General features: G+C 47.1%; 1 protein-coding gene across 2 annotated transcripts in view; it reads left to right on the forward strand.

The window, feature by feature from the left end:
* Positions 1–3,790: 3,790 nt before the first annotated feature.
* AHCYL2 (adenosylhomocysteinase like 2) overlaps positions 3,791–22,182 on the forward strand; it is a gene marked incomplete at its 3' end in the record, with an annotated part of 71,675 nt that continues 53,283 nt past the window's right edge. The window contains exon 1 of one of the 2 annotated variants that reach the window (XM_081958466.1): positions 3,791–4,168. In XM_081958466.1, the coding sequence (XP_081814592.1) occupies positions 3,860–4,168 (309 nt within the window). In that variant the 5' untranslated portion in view covers positions 3,791–3,859. The remainder of the gene's footprint in view (positions 4,169–22,182) is intronic. The other variant, XM_081958465.1, reaches the window with a different exon arrangement.

Below are 22,182 nucleotides of genomic sequence, written 5' to 3' on the forward strand. Positions count from 1 at the left end.
TCTCTGGATGATTTTTCTACTTTTATACACAGGTATTCCTCGAGTTAGAACAGTTCATTTAGTGACCAAAGTTACAGCAGCACTGAAAAAAGCGACTTAGGACCATTTTTTTACACTTAATGACGGTTGTAGCATCCACGTCATCAGATGATCCAAAATTGGGGTGCTTGCCAACTGGACATGTATTGATGTCGCAAATAAGTTCAACCAGAATGGTGTGACCGTAGGGATGGAGAGACGGTCGTAAGTGTGAGGACCAGTTTTGAGTCACTTTTTTTTTGTAACTTCAAGCGGTCACTAAATAAATTATTGTATGTTGAGGACTATCAATCATGTTTATATGTTTTGTTTTTGCAAACTAAAATGGGTCCCCAACACAACCATTGGTCAGGATTCACCGTTTTTGTGTCTCTTTTGAAGTTTGGGTTAATTCAGTTGGTTTTTGTTTAAAAAATAAAATATGAATTTCACTAATTTGGAATTCAGCTGGTTAAGTCTCGGTGTGAACGTTTTTCCCCCCTTACCTAAACTCAGGAGAGTGAAAACTGATTTAACCCAAAATCTTAATTGGACCCAACTCCGAAATCTTTTAACTGAATTAAATGGGCAGCGAGCAGCCACAGAAATAAAAGACTGCAAGATGTTAAAAGGAGGGAGAAAATAATATTAACTAAATTTGTGCCAGGAGGTGGCAATGCAGAGCAGGGTTTGAATTGTGCCTTTCGCTTGCCCAGCCAAAACTCTCTTAAAAACAGAGAGATTTATACAGGTAGTCTTCAACTTATGATGTTTCGTTTAGTGACAGTTCAAAGTGACAACTGCATTAAATTTATGACGACCATTTTTCAGAGTTATGACCTTTGCATGATCATGTGATCAGAATTCAGACGCTGGGATTGATACCATAATGGAAGATAACATGTTGCAAAGATGATTGATATTATTGCATATTTGTTTATACATGATCACTTATTTGTTTTTATATACGTGTGTGTGTGTGTGTGTGTGTGTGTGTGTGATGTCAAAGCACCTGGTATGCCCAAATATACTGCTTCCCTTTTGCCTTTCAGCTCCACCCTAGGTGCCTTCCAGGCAGGAAACCATTTTTGTGTTGCATTTGTGCTGATAAATAAATGAAGGGAGACTAATATAGATCTATTTCAAGCTATTTAGCTCTCATCAGCTAGCCATACCCTCACTGGGAATCGAACCTGGGCTGTTTTTACATGTTAGGCAGTTGTATTAGCCTCTAAGCCACAAGCTCTCCTCCCTTATCAGCTGAGCCAAGGAAATGATTAAGTGTTATGTCAAAGTACCTGGTATGCCCAAATATGGGAGGGAGCATTTTACACACACACACACACACACACACACACACACACACACACACAGGAATTCTGGGAGTTGAAGTCCATACCTCTTCAAATTGTCAAACTTGAGAAACAGGTTTTAATCCAGAGGTCAATTTTACTTGCCTGAAACCATCACAAGTTTTGTGATCATTTTTTGGTGTTCTTAGCACCCTGTGTCCTGTTGGAAAAGTGGGCACTTTCCCTCAACTGATTTAATGATTAAATTCCATGGCACCAGCACCTATTCATATACAGGATCCTAGAAAGCATCGTGGGAATTGTCCTTGGCTCAGAACATGTGCAGAGTGCATTTTCAACACTCCCGGGGAGTGACAAATTACATGCAGTGATTGTGTCTTGTAACCTTCCTGCTAAGCCTTAACTGAAAAAAAACAGAGGTTGAGCAAAAGGACAAGTTTTTAAAAAAACTTCTGGAAACAATTAATTTGACTTTGGGGTAAAGCCTTTCTGCTTTGCTCCCTTAATCACAGTTGAAGAAAGAGAAGTCACATCTTATCTCCCTCTTTCTGCTAAAACTGTAATTTGTTCTTTCTTTTCATTCCTTTTTTCTCCTAGTGCTTGTGTATTATTTTTAATCCTCTTACAAGAGGAGGTTTTATAAGCCGTTCAGCATCAGCATGGATTAGAATGGTTGAGGAAATAAATACATAAATACATAATTTCATTGACCATAGAGAGAGGGCTGAGAAAATGCGAGGCGCGTTAGGTTTTCAAATTGTTTTATATCTTGAAAAAGAAAGAGACACATCTATCCGAAGTCTCCCAGATTCCTTGCTAATGTTTTTCACGCCCTTGGTTCTGTTTCTGTCTGTCTGTCTATCCAACTATCCATCATCTATCCAACTATCCATCCATCCATCCATCCATCATATCTATCCATCATCTTATCTATCTGGCCAAACCCAAATCCTGCAACTGTTCAAGTTTTAATCTCCAGTCCTTTAATCATCCTAATTGCTCTTCTCTGCACTTTTTCCAAAGTCTCAACCTCTTTTTTGTAATGTGGTGACCAAAACTGGATGCAGCATTCCAGTTGTGGCCTTATTAAGGCTTTATAAAGCGGCATTAATACACTCAGTGATTTTGATTTGATGCTTCTGTTTATACAATCAAGGATTGTAATAGCTTTTGTTGGGCTGGTTTTTGATGAAGGAGAGGGAGGAACAAGAAGAGAAGGGGAAAAAAGGAGGAAGGAGAAGGAATGAAGGCAAATGAGGAGAAGGAACAGGAAGAGGAGGAGAAGAGGGAAGGAAGGAAAGAAGGAAGGAAGGGGAAGAAATTGTAAGTCGAGAACTACAAGTGGAGGATGGGGGAGGAGGAGGAGAAGGAAAGAAAAAGATGAAGAGAAGAGAAAAAGGAAGAAGGAATGAAGGCAAATGAGAAGGAACAGGAAGGAGGAAGAAAAATTACAGGAGAAGAAAAGGAGGGAAAGAAGGGGAAGAGGTTGTAAGTGAAGGACTACAAGTGGAGGACAAGGGGGGAAGGAAGAGGACGAAAGAAAAAAGATGAAGACAAGGAAAAAAGGAAGGAAAGAAGGAATGCAAATGAGAAGAAACAGGAAGGAGGAAGAAGAATTACAGCAGAAGAGGAGGGAAGGAAGGAAGGTAAGGGGTTGTAAGGCGAGGACCAGAAGTGGAGGAGGATAAGGGGGAGGAGGAGGAAAAAAGAAAAAACAGGAGGACGAAGAAGAGAAGGGAGAAAGAAGGAATTAGACTGAAGGCAAATGAAGAAGAAGGGGAAGAATTACAGGAGAAGAGGAGGGAAGGAAGAAAGGTAAGGGGTTGTAAGGCGAGGACCAGAAGTGGAGGAGGATAAGGGGGAGGAGGAGGAAGAGGAAGAAAGAAAAAAAAAGGAGGAGGAGGAGACAAAGAAGAGAAGGGAGAAAGAAGGAAGGAGGTGGAATGAAGGCAAATGAGGAAGAGGAGAAGGAAGAATTACAGGAGAAGAAAAGGAAGGAAGGTGAAGAGGTTGTAAGTTGAGGAAGGAAAGAAAAAGAGGAGAGGAAGAACGGAAAGAAAGAAGATATGATGATGTTGATGGCCATCAGCCTTGCAGGCTAGCAAGGGAAAGGATGATGGGTCCTGGGGTCCTGGGTCGATGGGTCATGCAGTCCTCCTCCTCCAACTCCAGCGCCCACTAGAGCCTTCCAAACTCCCCCCCCCCGTCCACCCCCAAGCGCCCAATGGAGTTCCAGCCACGCCGCGACGCTTCCTGGGAATTGCAGTCCCGCCGCTCCGGAAGCGCCTCTACCTGCCGTCAGCTCCGAACTGCGCCTCCCAAGATCCTCCGCGCGGGCCGCCTCCTCCCCCGCGCAAAGCCCGCCGGGAGCGGCAGTCTCGGAAGGCGTGGGCGCTGCTCTGCCCAGGCGGGCGCGGGACTCGTTTCCCGGCGTGCCCCGCGCGCGGGGTGGGCGTGTCCGGCGGGCGTGTCCAGCCTGAGGGAGCCGGGCGGGCGGACGGGCGGGCGAGCCGAGCGCGGCTGCGGGGATGATGTCGGTGCGGGTGGCGGCCCCGCCGGCCGTGGAGCTGAAGGAGCTGGCCGGGCCTCTGGACAAGGCCCCCGCCGTCTCCGCCCCCGGGCCCTGCTCGCCCGGCCCGGCCTTGGCGGGCGAGAAAGCGGCGCCGGCGCCCCTCGGCTCGGCTGCGGTCAAAGCCCCCCAGGCCTCGGCCATGAAGCGCTGCGAGCCGCCGCTCCGGCCGGCCGGCCACGGGGGTGACGGGGCGGGAGGGCCGCTGGGCGAGGCGCTGGTCAGCCCCGACGGGACCGTCACGGAGGCCCCGCGCACCGTCAAGAAGGTAGGACTACAGGACCCATCGTCCCCGGCCAGAAGGGATTTCCCCCCGCTCCTCCTTCCCTGCCTTTGCCTGGGGGTGGGGGTTGGGGGTGGTGGGAGTTGTAGTCGCTTGGATGGGAGGGGGGATCGCCTCCTCTCGGGACTACGGGGCCCATCATCCCCTGCCAGAAGGGCTCCCCCCATTCCTCCCTCCCTCCTCCTGCCCTTGGGGGATGATGGGAATTGTAGTCACCGGGAGGGGAGGGGAGAGGGTCCCCAGAGAAGCTCCTGGTGGGGGGTGGGGGTCTTTCAAGGCTGGGGAGGAGATCGGGGGTCTTGCCCTTTGTAGTTTTTGGGGAGGGGGCCGAGGGCCTTTGCAATTGGGATGATGGGGGGTGGGCTTGCCCTTTGTAGCCTGGGGGGGCATCGAGGGTCTTTCTTTGGAGTCGAGGGTCTTTGCAGCCTAAATAGAATCAGGGCTCTTGCCCTTTGCAGACTTCCGGAGAGGGGTGTCGAGGGTCTTTGCAGAGGGGGGAGTCGGGGGTCTTGCTCTTTGTGTCTGGGGAGGTCATTGAGGGTCTTTCTTTGGAGTCTGGGAGCTTCCGGGGGAGGCTTCACCACCTGGAGGGGTCGGGGGTCTTTCCTTCTGCAGCCTTGGGGTGGGGTGGAGGGTCTTTGCAACAGGGGCCATCAGAGGTCTTCTCCTCTGCAGGCTCAGGGGTGGGTGAGGAGGGAGGGTCTTTGCATCCTGGGGGGAGTGTTGCCCTTTGTAGCCTTGAGGGGGTCGAGAGTATTTGCAGTTGGGGAGATTGTGGGGGGGGGGCTCTTGCCCTTGGTAGCCTGGAGGGGCATTGAGGGTCTTTCTTTGGAGTCTGGGGGAGGATCTGAGGGTCTTTGCAGTCTAGGGAGGTTGGGGTCCTTTCCAGTGTCGATTGGGGGGGGGGGCTTGAGGATTTTTGCAGCTTGGGGAGTGTATGGGAATTTTGTTCTCTGCAGCCTTCAGCTGGGAGAAGTTGGGGGTCTTCCAGCTCCCTTCCTCCTAGGAATCAGGGTGAACATAGCCAGCTGAGATCAAACCAGTCTCCCCCCCCCCCCCCCCGCTTGCTAGCCCACTCTTGAGTGACCCACTCTGGGTGGCCAAAGCCCCCCTCCCTCTCTCCTGCCAGGTGTGGCCCTTGGCACCTTCTCTGAAGGAAAAGCATCCCTGTTTCCTGGCCCCCATCATGCAAAGACCCCTGGCCAGCTTGGCATTGTCCAGCTGACATTGTTGTGGGCATTGGCCATGCCACAGGGGCTTCTGTGTGCGAAGCATCAACAGGCTCCTCTTGGGAGCCCCATTTCTTCAGAAGCTTCCTTTCTACACCCCAATAAATCTTCTAGCTCAGCGTGAAGAGCAATTTTAGGCAGGTACACATGGATTTTATTCAATGTATATGCCGCTTGTCTCATTGTGGCTCTGGGTGAAGAGAGGGAGCCAGTTTGGTTTGGCAGTTAAGGCACCAGGCTAGAAAACAGGAGATGGTGAGTTCTAGTCCCACCTTAGGCATGAAAGCCGACTGGGTGACTTTGGGCCAATCCCTCCCTCTCTCAGTTTTGCTCTCCCTTAAATTACACGGTGGTTACTTGATTCTAAGGCATGGTTTGGTGGAATCTATATTTGGGATCGTCTAGTTTTTCTTCCCTTGCATTTTCTGAGGCTCCGTTCGTGTCCACTTCATTACAACCCAAGCAGACAAAAATAGAGACCTGAGTACAGTATATTTAACTCAGGAAGCCTTCAAACCTTCCGTGGTCCAATATTTGAGGGGCTGCTCCCAAAAAGAGGGTGTCCACCTATTCTCTAAAGCACCAGGTGGAGACTAATCAAGGAGATAAGCAACCTGGAACTAACAGGGAGGACAATTAACCAGTGGGACTCCTTGCCTCCAGAGGTTGTGGGTGCTCTATCTAACACTGGAGGTTTTCAAGAAGAGACTGGACAACCATTTGTCTGAAATAGTTTAGGGTCTCCAGCTTGAGCAGAGGGTTGGTCTAGAACACCTCCGAGGTCCCTTCCAACTCTGATATTCTGTTTAAGTCATCTTAACTTTAAATTTTGAATCCCAGCCCCTTCTGAGCTTCTGCAGAATTCCTTCCCAGGTTAAACAGAGCGAAAGGAAAGCAGGTGCCAGCCTCAGGAGGGATTGCACCCGTTGAATAACTGAAGAGAAAACAATGGCTTTCTCGGTCCAGGAATGTTGTTTTGCCTGATAAGACAGGGCCTTATCTTTCTTTCCCCCCCTGGTTCTCAGGGTTAACGAGGCAGTCTGAGAATGCCTTTTGCAACTCAGAAAATAATCTGTTTTATGGCTGAAGCACCATACACTTGGAATTTCAAGTCTACGTGCCATTGCTCAAGGCTGGGAAACTTTGGGATAAGAAGAGGAAGGGAGAATGGCTACTCGAATAAGCAGCGAAGCGTGTCAAACCGAAAAGGACTCAACCATGACTCAACTTCCAGACAATCGGTGTTCAGTGTTTCTCAACCTTTTAAGGTGTGGGGGGGGGAGAACTTCGATTCCCAGAATTCCTCTTGGGCTAGGGGATTCTGGGAGTTGAGGTCCGCCCATCATAAAGTCATCAAGGTTGAGAAACACTGATCTATTTAATGAATAGAATAGTTAGAATATAGAAGAGAAAATAGAATAGAAAAGAATAGAACATAAGGATAGAATATATAGGAATGGAATAGGATAGAATAGGAAAGAACAGAATGGGAAAGAATAGAAAAGAATAGAGTATAGAACAGAATAATGAAAAATACAATAGAATAGAAATTAAATAGGATAGGATAGAAGATAGAATTGAATTAGAATATAGAAGAGAATATTGAAGAGAAGAGGAAATAGAATAGAATAAGGGATAGGATAGGAAATAGAATAGCCAGTTAGATTTCGGAAGTCCATGTGGGCCCATTGAAGTGTCAGGCGTGGCTGGCTGAGCATTATAGGAGCTGCTGGACTAATAGAGTTGACCTCTGGCATCCTGGGTGCCTTCTCAGCTTGGTGGTATTATTGCAGGCGTCTCACTACCCAACTAGGTAACAGCATCAGTGCTAGAAGGGAGGAGGAGGAGGAGGACTATGGGGTCCTCAGTGCTCTGTGATTGATTTATTGCAGGCGTCTCATGACCCAAGTAGGGAACATCATGAGACCATTTTTGGGGGGTGGGTAGGGCCTTTGGTTGCTTTTGACATGGATTGCTCTAGGTAGGTGGTTCTTTTGATGTCACCTGGTTATTGTTAAAATCACACTTAGGGCAAAAAATAGTTTGCATTCCCTACCTGTCTTACTGGATACAGGTAGTGCTAGATGTACAACCCTTCATTCAGTGAGTGGGTGAGGAGTTAAAAAAAAATGACCTGTGACCGTTTTTCACACATACTACCATTGCAGCATCCCCACGGTCACCTGGTCAAAATTTGGACTCTTGGCAACCAGATCATATTTATGATGGTTGCAGGGTCAGCTGATCCCCTTTTGCGACCTTCCGAAGAGAGAGAGAGAGAGAGGGATGGATGTATATTGGTAGATAGATAGATATGGATGGATGGATGGATGGATGGATGGATGGATGGATGGATGGATGGATAGATAGATAGATAGATAATAGATAGATAGATAGATAGATAGATAGATAGATAGATAGATAGATAGATAGATAGATAGAAAATGAAAGATAGATACAAATGGGTAGAGAGAGATAGTAAATGCTAGATAGATAGAGATAAATACGGATGGATAGATAGATAGAGAATGAATAACTTCATTGTCACTTTGAATGCACGCTAATCAGCATTAGAATTCATTCATTAGAATGAAATTTCATTGTATACAGCTCTCAAAAGGTCACTACCTCCAACATGCACTGCAGAAACACGACAGAATAAATAAAATAAATTGAAAAATTATGCCTATACTCACATATATTATACAACCCAGAGAAACAACACAGTCTAGTTCGGCGAGAGAAACGAATCTTGGGAGTTTACCAGACGGGTGGCCTTAGGGAACAAAGCTGTTGCAGAATCTGGAAGGATAGAACATTTTGAAGAAGAAATTGTCCCCATTTGGATGGATGTTGATAAAAATCGAATAAAATGTCCTAGCGGCAGACAGATCGGGAAACCTTCACAGAAGATATAACCAAGGTTTGTGCTTATTAAAATAACCAGCATCACAAAGATTCCTGTATTTGGTTTAGTTTAGTTTATTTAATAACCCCACCTAAACTTGGCAACGTTTAAGACTTGTGGACTTCAACTCCCAGAATTCCCAAACCAGCGTCTGAAGTCTTAAAAGTTGCCAAATTTGGACCCTGGAATATTTCATTGAGCTGAGCTAGCCTTTGGGGTGTTTTGACCAAAGCAAACTCCTGGTCCCAACAAAAACCCCTTTTATTAGTTCGCTGTAAATTCTGCTCCTTCACATCCAGCAAAGTCTTTCAAGGGAGGATTTACAGTCACAGACCTTCTCTGGCTTGGAGAGCTGCCAGGCCGATCTCTGCAGAACTTGGCCAGGAGTCTCAGAGAGTCACAAACAAATTAAGTGAACTGATTGTCTCCTGCAAACTCCACTCCCCTGTCGTTCCTCTTTTATTTCCTCTTGGAGGGGCCATTCATTGTCCACCTGTGCCTTTACTCCTGCATCAACCCTTGTTCCTTAGCAGTTCCTGTCTCCTGGCAACTCTGCGTATGTGCACATCGGGAACAGGCTCCAGCTGTTCTTCTGCCCCACTGATGTCTGATTCCGAAGGCAGCTGATAACTGTCGGACGGCCCTGGCCCTCTCTCTGCCTCCGACACAGAGCCCTCCTCAGAGCCTTCCCCCGACTCCAGGACTGGCCCATGGTCCTCCCCAACCTCCCCACTGTCCGAATCTGCTGCCACCTCCGCTGACCGCTGGTGGGCCACAACAGGGGGGGGGGGAATTATTTTGCCACACGTTATCTATAGCAAAAATCATTTGGCCCGGGGTTATCCATAACAATGCAAGTGAACATTTTGGCATTGTCCTGTTAACTTATACACCCCAATTGAACGGCTGTGGTTAAAGAAGGAATAAATATGAATCTTTGCGGGGTGTTGAAGACTTCCTGGCTATCAAAACGCCTGTCAAAGTTAGGGGAATAAAGATTGATGCGGTGCTGCGGTTTAGAATTAAAATGTAGATCGGCTATGTCGAAAGAGGCAGGAGGCTTTTGATTGAAATCGTTCTGTCACTAACGGCAAACGGTGTCGCCAGGTCTGGTTGCTGAGGAACAGAAAACTTGTCCTAATAAAACCCTCAATAAATCCAAAGCTAAAAATCTGCTTCAGATGATCTTGCAAATGGGGGGATTCAGAACTCGGGGCTGAGAAAAGCCAAGCATTTGCATCTCTCTGCATCGTGTGATCAGAATGGAAAACCAGTGGATTCCGTTTCCTGCTGCCAGCTTAGACACGCTAACATAAAATAAATTAAGGTGGGGGGAGAGAAAAGACCTTAAAATTGATTATATTAAAGTGTGGAGTGCTGAGACTACCAGAACTTAACTGGATACACGAATCTTTAATCAATAGGATGGAAATCCTAACTAGACCATTCAAACGTGGCAACTTTAAGATGGGTGGACTCCAACTCCCAGAATTCCCTAGCCAGTATCTTAAAAGTTGTCCTAGAACAGACAGTAGTAGAAAGATTAGCTTTTCTATACCTTGTATCTGTTTCAGGGGAGGAAAATAGAATCAATCTATCCATCCATCCATCCATCTATATCTATATAATCAATATATCTCTCCCTCCCTCCCCCCACTCTCTCTCACTGTGTGTGTGTGTGTGTTCCAGCATAACTCTGGAGCGCCTGGAGCAATTTCAACCAAACCTGGTATACAGATGACTTACTCTCTGGAAAAAAATACTGTGGGGGCAAGACACCCCTAACACCCCTTGGGGGGGTGTTCTGTTAAGATTCAGCCTGTTGTGCCGTAAAATGGCTTCTACTGTGCAGCGTGGTGGAGTTGCCATGGCAATGGCTTCACAGTACTCCACAAGGCGGCTCCCTCTGGTAAGGGGGACATTCCAACATCAGAAATGACGTTTGGTCCGGATATTTCCCCCCTATAAATAAATACCCGGGCAACGACAGATTATCAGCTAGTAGAATATAGAATAGAACATGCCTTATTGGCCAAGTGTGATTGGACACACAAGCAATTTGCACGTACAAGCAACAAAGTGATCAATCAATTTTGGCCCTCCGAGGTTCTCTCTCTTTGCTACTGCTTGAGCTCTGCTGATGTTACGTTGTTTATTTTTGTACTTCGTTGCCTGCCAGAAGTGACATTAACCGGTTAACCTTTGCTGGAAAATATAAGTGCAGAAATTATATGTGTGATGAACCCTTTGCCTTTGGACAAACTCTTTTGACACCCTGGAATGGATCGGTGAGGTCAAATACGGGCCGTCACTCAAAATCCTGCCTGTTACTTGATCTCAGATATATATAAATGTTTTGGAGGTTAAAGGCTCTTGAACCCATTGCCCTTCTGGGTGTGTTTGCCGCAGTTAAATGGTTGAGCTTCTGCCATCAAGTATTTGCAGAGAATATAGGGAGTCCTCGACTTACGACCACAATTGAGCCCAAAGATGGGGTCAACCTCTTCTCCAAAGCCCCCGAAGGTAGGAGAAGAAGCAAGGGATGGAAACGAATCAAGGAGGGAAGCAACCTGGAATTAAGGAGAAATTTCCTGAGAATGGAAACAATTAACCAGTGGAACTGCTTGCCACCAGGAGTTCTGGGTGCTCCAACACTGGAAGTCTTTAAGAAGCGATTGGACAGCCATTTGTATGGAACGGTATAGGATCTCCTGCTTAAGCAGGGGGTTGGACTAGAAGACCTCCCAGATCCCTTCCCACTCTGTTACTCTGTATTCTATCTCACATATTTGAAATTTGGCAACCCTTTGTCTGAAGTGGTAGAGGGTTTCCTGCCTGAGCAGGGGGTTGGACTAGAAGACCTCCAACGTCCCTTCCAACCCTGTTGTTCTATTCCGTTCTGTTTGCTTCCAAGTAAGACATTTGTTAAGTGGAAGTAGAATCCTTGGGCTGGACGGGATCTTGGAGGTCTTCCAGTCCAACCCCCTGCCCAAAGCAGCAGCCCTGGCTTATGCCATCCCATTGGGGTCTTGTTTCTCAATCTTGGCAACTGGAAGAGGTGTGAACTCCAACTCCCAGAATTCCCCACTGCTGGCTGAGGAATTCTGGGAGTTGAAGCCCACATCCCTTAAATTTGCCATGGTTGAGAAACATTAAACAATCTCTGTCTGTCTGTCTGTCTGTTTTTGCCATTCTCGATCTGTCTGTTGATCTATGTCCTTTCGTCCCATCCATCCATCTTTTGCTTTCTTCCTTCTCATCCATCCATCCCTCTTTTCCTTCCATCCTTCCCTCCCTCTCATCCATCCATTTTTCCTTCCTTCTTTCTCTTTTCCTTCCTTCTCTTTTCCTTCCTTCCTCCCTTCCTTCTATTTTCCTTCCCTCTCCTCTTCCTTCCTTCTTTCTATTTTCCTTCCTTCCTTCTTTCCTTCTCTTTTCCTTCCTTTCTTCCCTTCCTCTCATCCATCCATCCACCTTTTCCTTCCTTTCTTCCCTCCCATCCATCCATCTTTTCCTTCCTTCTCTCTCTTTTCCTTCCTTCTCTTTTCCTCCCTCCCTTCTCCCTTCCTTCCTTCCCTCTCTTTTCCTTTCTTCTCTTTTCCTTCCTTCCTTATTTCTCTTTTCCTTCCTTTCTTCTCTTTTCCTTCCTTCTCTCCTCCCTCCCTCCCTCCTTCCATCCATCCAAACCATCGCCTAATCATTGTGCCACCACATTTCTTCCTCCCTCCCTCCCTCCCTCCCTTAGCTCATCCGTTCCTGCTTTCCCTTGAATATTGAATATTCATTTTTGCAGGAAGGAAGTGGGCCGTTTCAGCCCGCCATCTGCCCTAATTGTACTAAGCCTGGGCTTCAGCTCCCTGCTGTGGATTTTTAAAGGGAGGCATTTCTCTCATCCTGTTAGGTTGAGCAGATTTAAATGATCCAGAGGGATCCAGGGCAGAAGCCAACACAAGAGCGCTCTTGTTCCCCTTTGAAGAGACCTGCCTGGCTTTTGTGGAGTTGACTCCCTATTGGCTACAACCAGGATGCCCCTCTTTGGATTTGCAAGCCTTGGAGACAAGAAGCCTCTCTTGGATCGCCTGTTTTATCCAAGATAAAGGTTTTATCTAAGCCGGGCCCATCTTCCTATGCCCAGCCCTTGGATGGGCAGGGGGTGGCAGAGGCCCACGGGGTTCAAATCTGATTCATGCTTCTCTCATCCTTCCACAGCTTCCCCAAAAGAGTTGAGCGCCTATTTTATGTACCAGACGGAGAATTATCCTGTGAAATTAGCACAGGGAGCCAAGCTCTGAGTAAGAAAAGACATTTGGTCGTCGTCCTCTTTTTTTAAAAAAACAAAACAAAACCCCATAATCTCTACATGCAGAAGTTGAACCCAGCAGCTTCCCAGCCTGGCAGTAATTCCTCAGTAGTTGCATCTCCTCCAGCTGGCAGGCAGGTTTTTTGACAAGGCAGGCTTGGTCTATGATGAGAACATCTGGATGGGTAACTGGGTTGCTTCAGAGTCTCCTACATGGGACCCTTGCAATCTTTGACCCAGGTTAATCCTGCCCAAGCCCTGAGTTTTAGCCATCATATCCCTGAACTGCTTGCTTTCCCTTTCTTTCTTTCTTTCTTTCTTTCTTTCTTTCTTTCTTTCTTTCTTTCTTTCTTTCTTTCTTTCCCTCTTTCTTTCTTTCCCTCTTTCTTTCCCTCTTTCTTTCTTTCCCTCTTTCTCTAGCTGCCAGCCTCCCTCCTTTCTTGCTTCCTTGCTTGCTTTTCCTTTCTCTCTTCCTTGCTTTCCCTCTTTATCTTCCTCCTTCCTTCTTTTCCTTCCTTCCTTCCTTCCTTCCTTCCTTCCTTCCTTCCTGATACCTTGCTTTTTCTTTTGTTTTTCTTTCTTTCCGCCTTTCTTTCTTCCCTTCATTCCTGCTTGCTTTCCCTCTTTCTTCCTCCCTATCCATCCATCCCTCTTTTCTCTTTCTTCCTTCCTTTCCTCCCTCCTTTCTTTCTTCCTTTCTTTTTTTCTTTCTTTCTTTCTTTCTTTCTTTCTTTCTTTCTTTCTTTCTTCCCTTCATTCTTGCTTACTTGCTTTCCCTCTATCTTCCTTCCTATCCTTCCTTCCTTTCTTTCTTTCCTTTTCCAGTTCTTTCTTTGTCGCTTGCTCCCTCCCTCTCACTCTCCCTCTCCCTCTCTCTCTCTCTCTCTCTCCCCTATTCATCCCTCCCTATCTCTTTGTCCTTCAATATCTGTCCTGCAGTTGAACTGTGGAGTCCTTGATACTCCCTGAGGCCATTGCAGGTGTTACCTAACACAGTAACACCATCCCTCTGTGTGTGGGGTTTGTTCCCTGTTAAGATATAGTCAGCCCAGGCACCACCGCAGGACCCCCCCTCCCAATCCCCTGCAAAACTGGCAGGGCAAGCTCTTGCATGTCACCAGGGTGCAAACCCCACACTTACTGCCTGTGATGATGTAACCTAATTGGGTAATAAAATGTCTGTAAGCAAAGCAGACTCGGCTCAGAGAGCACCGAGGACGCTATTTATTTATTCCATTTCTACAGCCGCTTGTCTCGCATGCAGGACTCCCAAGTGGCCAGATACATCCGAGCTTTTAAAAATGGCCTACCCCATACATGTCCCAGTCTTCCCTGCGTGCTGAGAGCCGTTTCCTAGCCCAGGGAGATGAGGTTTGGGAGGGAGGGGAGTGGATAGTTTTAAAGACACCAGATCCCTGTTTGGGCCCCACATAGAGGAGGGGAGGAAGGCAGCATTACCGAAGGCAGCCCTAAACCACAGCTTGCTCGGCGTGGTCCTGGGCACAGCCTGGGATGGGGTGGGGGGCGGGGGGTAGGAGGACATCTGACCACGGGTGGCGTTTGTCCAGGGTTGTCACCAGGAGGCAAATCTCTCTGAGGGCACCTCATTGAAAACGTAACTGTCACATTTGATTCAGGCCCAGCAGCAGAGATTCACTTTAAATAGACCATTTTTAAAAGGCACCCTTAGAAGCCAATGCGGGTTACAGCGTTAACGGATGGTCTGTCAGATCAGGGCATAACACCCCCCGGACCCCTTCAGTGGGCAGCCTGGCCTTCGTCTCCCAACCGTGAGAAACACGTCCTCCGTTCCATTCCATCCCAGGTTCTGTTCTATGTGCTATTCTATCACGATATGCTATGTTCTGCCATTCTATTCTATTTTCTCTTCCACATTCCGTTCTATTCTATTTTCTTTTCTATTCCACATTCCGTTCTATTCCTTTCTATTTTCTTTTCTTTTCTATTTTCTCTTCCACATTCCGTTCTATTCTATTTTCTTTTCTATTCCACATTCCGTTCTATTCCTTTCTATTTTCTTTTCTTTTCTATTTTCTATTCCACATTCCGTTCTATTCTATTCTGTATTCTATTTTTTATTCTCCGTCCTCTTCTATATATTCTACTCTATGTTCTATCCTATCCCCATTCCCTTCTGTTCCATTAATGGTCACTAAACGAACGGCTGTAAGTCGAGGACTACCTGAGTTCTCCCTCCACCATTCGACCGGTGCTCTCTTTCTGGATTTAATTTCCACCTGACCTCCGTATTTATGCCGGATCCTTTTGAGAAGAGCTGCAGTAAAAACCCAAAGGAGAGAGTCTATTATCTCTGTCTCCCTGACAAAACCTGGAGTTTCTTAGCAGAGCCAAATGGTGGGGAGTTCCTGAATGGGGGCTCAGAGGGGGCACTTCAGGCTGGAGTGGCAATTGAAAAGAAACCTTGGTAACCACTGTCATTTCAATAGGCCTCTCTGGCAGGCCGGCCTTTGCATCTACCTGGGAGAACCGGTTGCCTTCAGCTGCAACCTTTGTGTCTGGAGCCAGTATCTTTTCATCGGTGGTTAGACTGGCATCGTTTCCCTCCCTCATCTGTGCCAGCAAATGGCCCCCATGGGGAGCTGCCAAGAGCAGCGTTAATACTATAGAGGTCTTAGAAAGAAAGCATGCTGCTTCTCTTCGAATTTAGAGGGGCGGGAGGGGGGAATCTGTATTCATATGCTCTGCTAAAAAGAGATGGAATGGAAGGGAATAGAATAGAATGTAAAAAGAACAGAACAAAATAGAATAGAACATAGGTAGAATAAGAATAAGAAGGAATCGAACAGAGTAGATTATTAGAACAGGATGACATAGTTGGAAGGAACCTTGGAGGTCTTCTAGACCAACCCCCTGCTCGGGCAGGAAGCCCTATATACCATTTCAGACACACGGATCTCCAACCTTCTTAAAAACTTCCGGTGTTGGAGCACCCACAACTTCAGCAGGCGAAGGTCTGGCATCCTTAGTGGAAAGTAGAGCCATGCTTTAAGATGGGTGGGATTCCACTCCCAGAATTCCCCAGCTTCCTTCTCCTTTTTCAGAGCAATTGTCCTACTCAAACTCTCTGAACTGTTGGTGAAAAGATGGTAGGGAAACAAATGGGAACAATGGCACAAGAACAAAACCCACCCCAGCTGCACAATCTGCGTTTGTCCTCCTGGCTGACATTCCTCCAGCAAGCTGCCTGTCTTCCCTCCTGCCCCTCCCACCCCCTTTCCCCCCCTCTCGCCCTGTTCTCCCGGGATTTTTCCCCCTGCCATCCCTCCGCGTGTCGGGCTGATGAATCGGGCGGAAAAGGCACCGATTGTTCTCTGTGCCCGTCTGTGTGTGTTTTCCTTTTCCGTGCCAGCCTGACGGGCTGGGTGCCTCTTTGTCCCTTGGCAGGTTTTCTCCATCACGATAGAGCCCTGGTGAATTATTGATCCGTGCCCTCTTTCATCTCAAGCCAGGGTCTGTTATCCTGGGCTTTCGGATTGGGCCAGCATGAGAAAAGCCACTTGCCAGTCTGCCTATCTGGAAGTCAGCTTGCCGTACAGATAGGATACTTCCAGCTTGGTTCAAGGACTTTTTTTTCTATCTGTCTGGCTCATCTCTGTAAATCTGGCTTCCATATCAGAGCTACGCTCGAATAGGAAGGAAAATAGCCATTTCTTGCTCATCAGACAAAATGGGGAGCTGCTTGGATCAAACGGGAACAAGTTTGGAAAGGCTACATTCTCTAAGGAGCTGGAATTTTGATCCCGTGACCACAGGGATGTTGCAATGGTTGTGTGAAAGATGATCCCAAGTCCCCTTTCTCAGGGACATGGTCACCCTCTGATGTCCCCTCCAGCCCTAAGATTCTATGTTCTAAACCAGAGGTCTCCAAACTTGGTGGTTTTAAGGCTTGTGGACTTCCACTCCCAGGATTCCCCATCCAGCATTCTTTGAGATGGGAGGACTTCCACTCCCAGGATTCCCCATCTAGCATTCTTTGAGATGGGAGGACTTCCACTCCCAGGATTCCCCATCTAGCATTCTTTGAGATGGGAGGACTTCCACTCCCAGGATTCCCCATCCAGCATTCTTTGAGATGGGAGGACTTCCACTCCCAGGATTCCCCATCTAGCATTCTTTGAGATGGGAGGACTTCCACTCCCAGGATTCCCCATCTAGCATTCTTTGAGATGGGAGGACTTCCACTCCCAGGATTCCCCATCCAGCATTCTTTGAGATGGGAGGACTTGATCCGTCAGGACACAAACTCTTGTAAGTCGAGTTCTAAACTCTGTAGAAATTCTTGGTTGCCGTTGGCTTTGATCCCTGGAGGAGGCAGACACGCAATGGATTGCTAATTGCTTGGCTCTCCTCTTTGCAGGTTTTCCCCCCAAGTTTGTGTTACTGTTTCCAAAACAAGCTGAATTGTTAAGCCCAATTATTGGGGCCACCTGACTGGGAAAATACCAGCCTACCCCTCAAATGAGCAGAGGGGCTTGGCATCCCTGAGCTCAGGTTTTCTAGGTGGCACACCTTGTCTTATTCTTGATATGCCACCTGGTTGCAAGGTATTTATTGTGAGAGGAGAGGATTTACACGGGAAGGCTGATCCTTGGTGTGTGAAGATCAAAGCCGCCAACAGCATTAAGTTATAATGCCTCTCAAATGCACCTGAGAAGGCCACATCTGACGAAGCCACCTGGTTAATCCCTACCTGTTCTTCACCTGGTGTTACCAGGCAGAGTGAAACTGTCGTGGTTTTTTTTTAAAAGATGGAGAGGCACACGGAGCCCTTGGTCACAGCTACATCGAGTAACCATTCACAAAGAGCTGAAAGGGACCTTGGAGGTCTTCTAGTCCAACCCCCTGCTCAAGCAGGAGGCCTTATATACCAGGGGTCCCCAAACTTGGCAACTTTAAGACTTGTGGACTTCAACTCCCAGAATTCTCCAGCCAGCATAGCTGGCTGGAGAACTCTAGGAGTTGAAGTCCAACAAGTCTTAAAGTTGCCAAGTTTGAAGACCTCTGCTATATACCATTACAGACAAATGGCTTTCTGATCTCTTCTTGGAATCCTCCAGTGATGGAGCACCCACAATTTCTGGTGGCGAGTTGTCCCACTGGTTAATTTTTCTCACTGTTAGGAAGTTTTCCCCTTCATTCCAGGTTGCTTCTCTCCTGGATTAGTTTCCATCCGTTGTTTCTTGTCTTGCCTGCAGGTGCTTTGGAAAATAATTTGAACCCACTCCCTTCTTCTTTGGGGCAGCCCCCCAAATACTGGAAGACTGCTATCACGTCTCCCCTAGTCCTTCTTTTCATTAAACTAGACATACCCAGTTCCTGCAACCGTTCTTGGTATGTTTTAGTCTCCAGTCCCCTAATCATCCCAGTTTCTCTTCTCTGCCCTCTTTCCAGAGTCTCCACGTCTTTTAAACTCTGCACTCAAAAGTCTTCCTCCAGCAGAATTAGTCTGCAGGTAGTCCTCGAACTTACAACAGTTCCTTTAGTGACTGTTCGACGTTACAACGGCCCTAAAAAAAGTGTCTTATGAACATTTTCACACTTGCGACGGTTACAGCATCTTGGCTACAACTTTACATGCCACGTTTGTTAAGTGAGTTCCTGTAGTTGCTAAATCAGTCACCCGGTTGTTAAGTGAATCCGGCTTCCTGGATTTACTTTGCCTGTCAGAAGGTCGCTAAAGGGGGTCGTGTGACCTCCGGGGCGCTGCGACCGTCGTAAATGTGAGTCAGTTGCCGAGCGTCTGAATGCCAATCCTGTAACCTGTGCGGCAATATTCCTAGGTATGACAATGGCCATGAGTCACTTTTTCCTGGGCCGTTGTAACTTTGAACGGTCACTAAGCAAACCGTTGTAAATCAAGGACTATCTGTATTGTGTTTTTTTTTTTTTTTGCTGGAATCCAGAAGCAATATAAATGTCTAAATACTAAACATAAATCGCAGTCATGCGACTGTGGCACCTGAAATGGGATCATGTGACTTCAAATCTGAGTGTCTCTTTTTCATACTCCGTCATAACTTCAGATGGTGGTTAAGAGACCGGTCATAAGTCGAGGACTACCTGTCAGTACGTGTTACGAACTTGCAAGACTTCCTCCTTTGCGTCTCCATCTGAACCGCTAACTTCTCTAACCGCTAGGCCACTTTTCCTCAACCTCAGCCGTATGGACTTCCAGCCCCCAGAATAATGGCTCTCCCTTAGGGGGGGTTGCTAGCAGATTTCGGCATTCGTGGAAGGTTCTGGAACTTGCGGCCGGAGTCTTACTTCATTGTGATTTATTATGCTCCTTGTATTTAATTCATCTCTATCACTTTTATTTCACTGGCGCTTCATCCTCTCTTCCTTTCTAGCCCACCTAGAGGAAAATGGTGAAAATGGCTTTTTAAATATGAAATAAATATATGAAATAAATATTAAATATTTAAATACGCAAACCAGAAGCGCAGTGTTTATTTTTATTTTTTTAAATGACTTTAGGCTCCGTGTGGCGAAGCCTGATAAGAGTTTCGGTATTTATGATTTTTTAAAAACCGCTTTGATGTGACATGTTTGCTCTTAGCTCTGATAGGGGTTATCGACTTACCTTTCTCACCGGGGAGCTGGTTCAATGTCGGGGAAACCCCCCCCCCCTTTCCTAGATCAGTGTTTTTCAACCTTGGCCTACCTGAAGATGTGTGAACTTCAACTTTGTGTCTGGAGCAAAGCTGGCTGGGGAATTCTGGGAGTTGAAGTCCACGCATCTTCAGGAAGGCCAAGGTTGAAAAACACTGTCCTAGATAACGTCCCCTTATTTAAAATATGCCTTTAGACTTGTCCCAAGGAGCTGATACAGCCCCAATTTGTCCTTCTAAACAGTTTATATAGGTGACCGTTATGCCTCATTTTGTAACCTCTACTTGATCGGAGTTTTTTTTTATAAAGTTGTCTTTAAGATCTGTGGACTTCAACTCCCAGAATTCCTCAGCCAGTATGGGATCCGGCTAGAAACCAAGAAAAAGTGAGTTCTAGTCCGGTCTTAGGCAGGCAAGCTGGCTGGGTGACTTTCAGCCTATCACCAGGAGATGGTGAATTGTAGTGTGCCCATAGGCACGAAATCAGCTGAGTGACTTTGGGCCAATCACCAGGAGACAGGGAGTTCTAGTTCCGCTGTAGGCATGAAAGCCAGCTGGGTGACTTTGGGCCAATCACCAGGAGACAGGGAGTTCTAGTTCCGCTTTAGGTATGAAGGGCTGCTGGGTGGCTTTGAGCCTGTTACCAGGATAAGGTGAGTTCTAGTCCAGCCTTCGGCAGGAAAGCTGACTAGGTGACTTTGGGCCAATCACCAGGAGACCGGGAGTTCTAGTTCCACTTTAACCAATTTCGTTGTACTTCCCGCCTTGAGTGACCTATAAAAGCCATAAAGACGGGATAAAATTTTTAATATAAATAAATACATTAGGATTAAGATGAGGGACAGTGCAGAGTCCTGTTCCAGTGGGAAGCCCAGGATCTCTCACTTATGGGTCCGTAGGCTGAGGCTCAGCTCTTCCTTAACACACACACACAAACACACACACACACAGAGGTCCTGGCAGACTAATGTGTAACCCGGTGTTCAAACAGGCGTGGGAAGTTAAGTGCAGCATCGTGTAACATAGCAACCGGATCGTTGGGCGAGCAAGTCTGCCTCCTTTAATCTCTCGCTGCAGAGTTGGTACGGGGGGGGGGGAGGGGGGGTTTCCTCTCAGCGGATTTTGGCAGGAAAATTAGCACCTGCCTCCCTGAATCGGCTGCCGTGGGGTGTTCAGAAGGTCCTTGCTCCGTCAATGGGAAGAAGAGAGATTTTAATTTCAACTGCCTCCCTTGTTTTGAAACGGGGGGGGGGGGGGGGCTCGACACAATGGCCCCTGTGGACTTCAACTCCCAGAATTCCCCAGCCAACCTTTAGTCTTCCTTCTCCTGCTCCACCAACTGTGGCAAGAAAAGTCATAAAACGGGGCAAAACTCAAATCTCTCACTTAGCGATGTACATTTTAGACTCGATGGTGGCCGTAAGTCGACCTGTAATAACAACAATATTTTGACCACCTGGAAAACTGCTGAGTCCCCAGATAGTTTGATGGGAAAAGTAAGGAAGTACGTGAACATGGAAGTTTAAAAAGTAGATGAAGACCGGGAGGCCTCAACTTACAACAGTTCATTTAGTGACTGCTCCAGGTTACAGCAGCCCTGTGACCATTTTTCGCCCAAACCGTTACAGATTCCGCACGTTCGCATGATCAAAATTGAGACAGTTGGCCACTGACTCATATTTACGACGGTTGCAGTTTTCCGGGTCTCGTGCGATCCCTTTTGCGACCTTGTGAACAAGCAAAGCCAACGGGGAACCCAGATTCACTTAACAGCAGTGGCAAGAAAGGTTGTAAAATGGGGCAACACTCAGCAGCAGAAATTCAAATACAAGGACTACTTGTACCTTGGTTTGTGAAAGAAATTGGTTAGGCAAATTAGTTTGGGTCCCCCCCCCAACCTTAGAATCCTTTAGTTTGACTTAACTGCTAGTATTATCTGTATTTTATTGTTAACGCTCTTTAGCCCCGTTGGAAAAAAATGGGGCACAAATATAAAATCTTCAAGGCTGAAAAAGACAAACGGAATATAATTTGCTTTATGAGGTCTTTTTAAAGCTTCTTTACCCGTTTCCAATTAAAATGAAGCCCATTTCTGGGGGGGGGGGGAAATCTACCCGTCCTTCCTCCTTGCGTGTTGATTGGAGACGTCATTTGCAACCGGTCTTCGTGGTGCCAGGGAAAGAAAGCGGATCTTGTCCAGTTATTGTGAAATAACTCCCAGGTTCTGATTGTAACCGTCAGGAAGGAACACCTTTATTTTGACAAAGGTGAGATTGGAGTAAAGCAGGGGTGTCCAAACTTGGGAACTTTAAGACTTGTGGACTTCAACTCCTAGAATTCCCCAGCCAGCTCTGCAGCTGGCTGGGGAATTCTGGGAGTTGAAGTCCACAAGTCTTAAAGTTCCCAAGTTTGGACACCCCTGGAGTAAAGAGAGTCCCACTTTAGAGCGCAAGAAATCCAGGGGAAGAAGTGACACGACTGATGCTATCATCTCATAACGCTCGCTAAGAGGATAGGTCCCATGGACTTCAGAGCATCTTCCGCACCAGGACTTGAGATATTATTTTGCCAGATTTGTGTTGGGAATCGAAAGTTCTCCTTTATGGAATCAAGCAGGGGGTTGGATTAGACTAGAGCCATGATGGCGAACCTCTGGCACGCAGGGCCCTCTCGGCAGGCGCCTGAGACCTTGCCCAGCTCAGCTCCACCATGCATATGCGTGCACTTTCCACCGGCCAGCTGATTTTCGGGTTTCTGCCCTGCATGCGGGGGACATGAGCGCATGCGGGGGGAGGGCTACCTTTCTCCTCACTTTCTGCTGCCCATGCCTTCCCAGATCTCTGGAGATCCCCCCCCCCTTGCGAGGTCAAAATGGGGGGGGGAGTCACACATGCACAGGGGGAGCACGG

The sequence above is a fragment of the Natrix helvetica genome, assembly GCF_964273705.1.
Source record: "Natrix helvetica genome assembly, chromosome: 6".
NCBI classification, from domain to species: Eukaryota; Metazoa; Chordata; class Lepidosauria; order Squamata; family Natricidae; genus Natrix; species Natrix helvetica.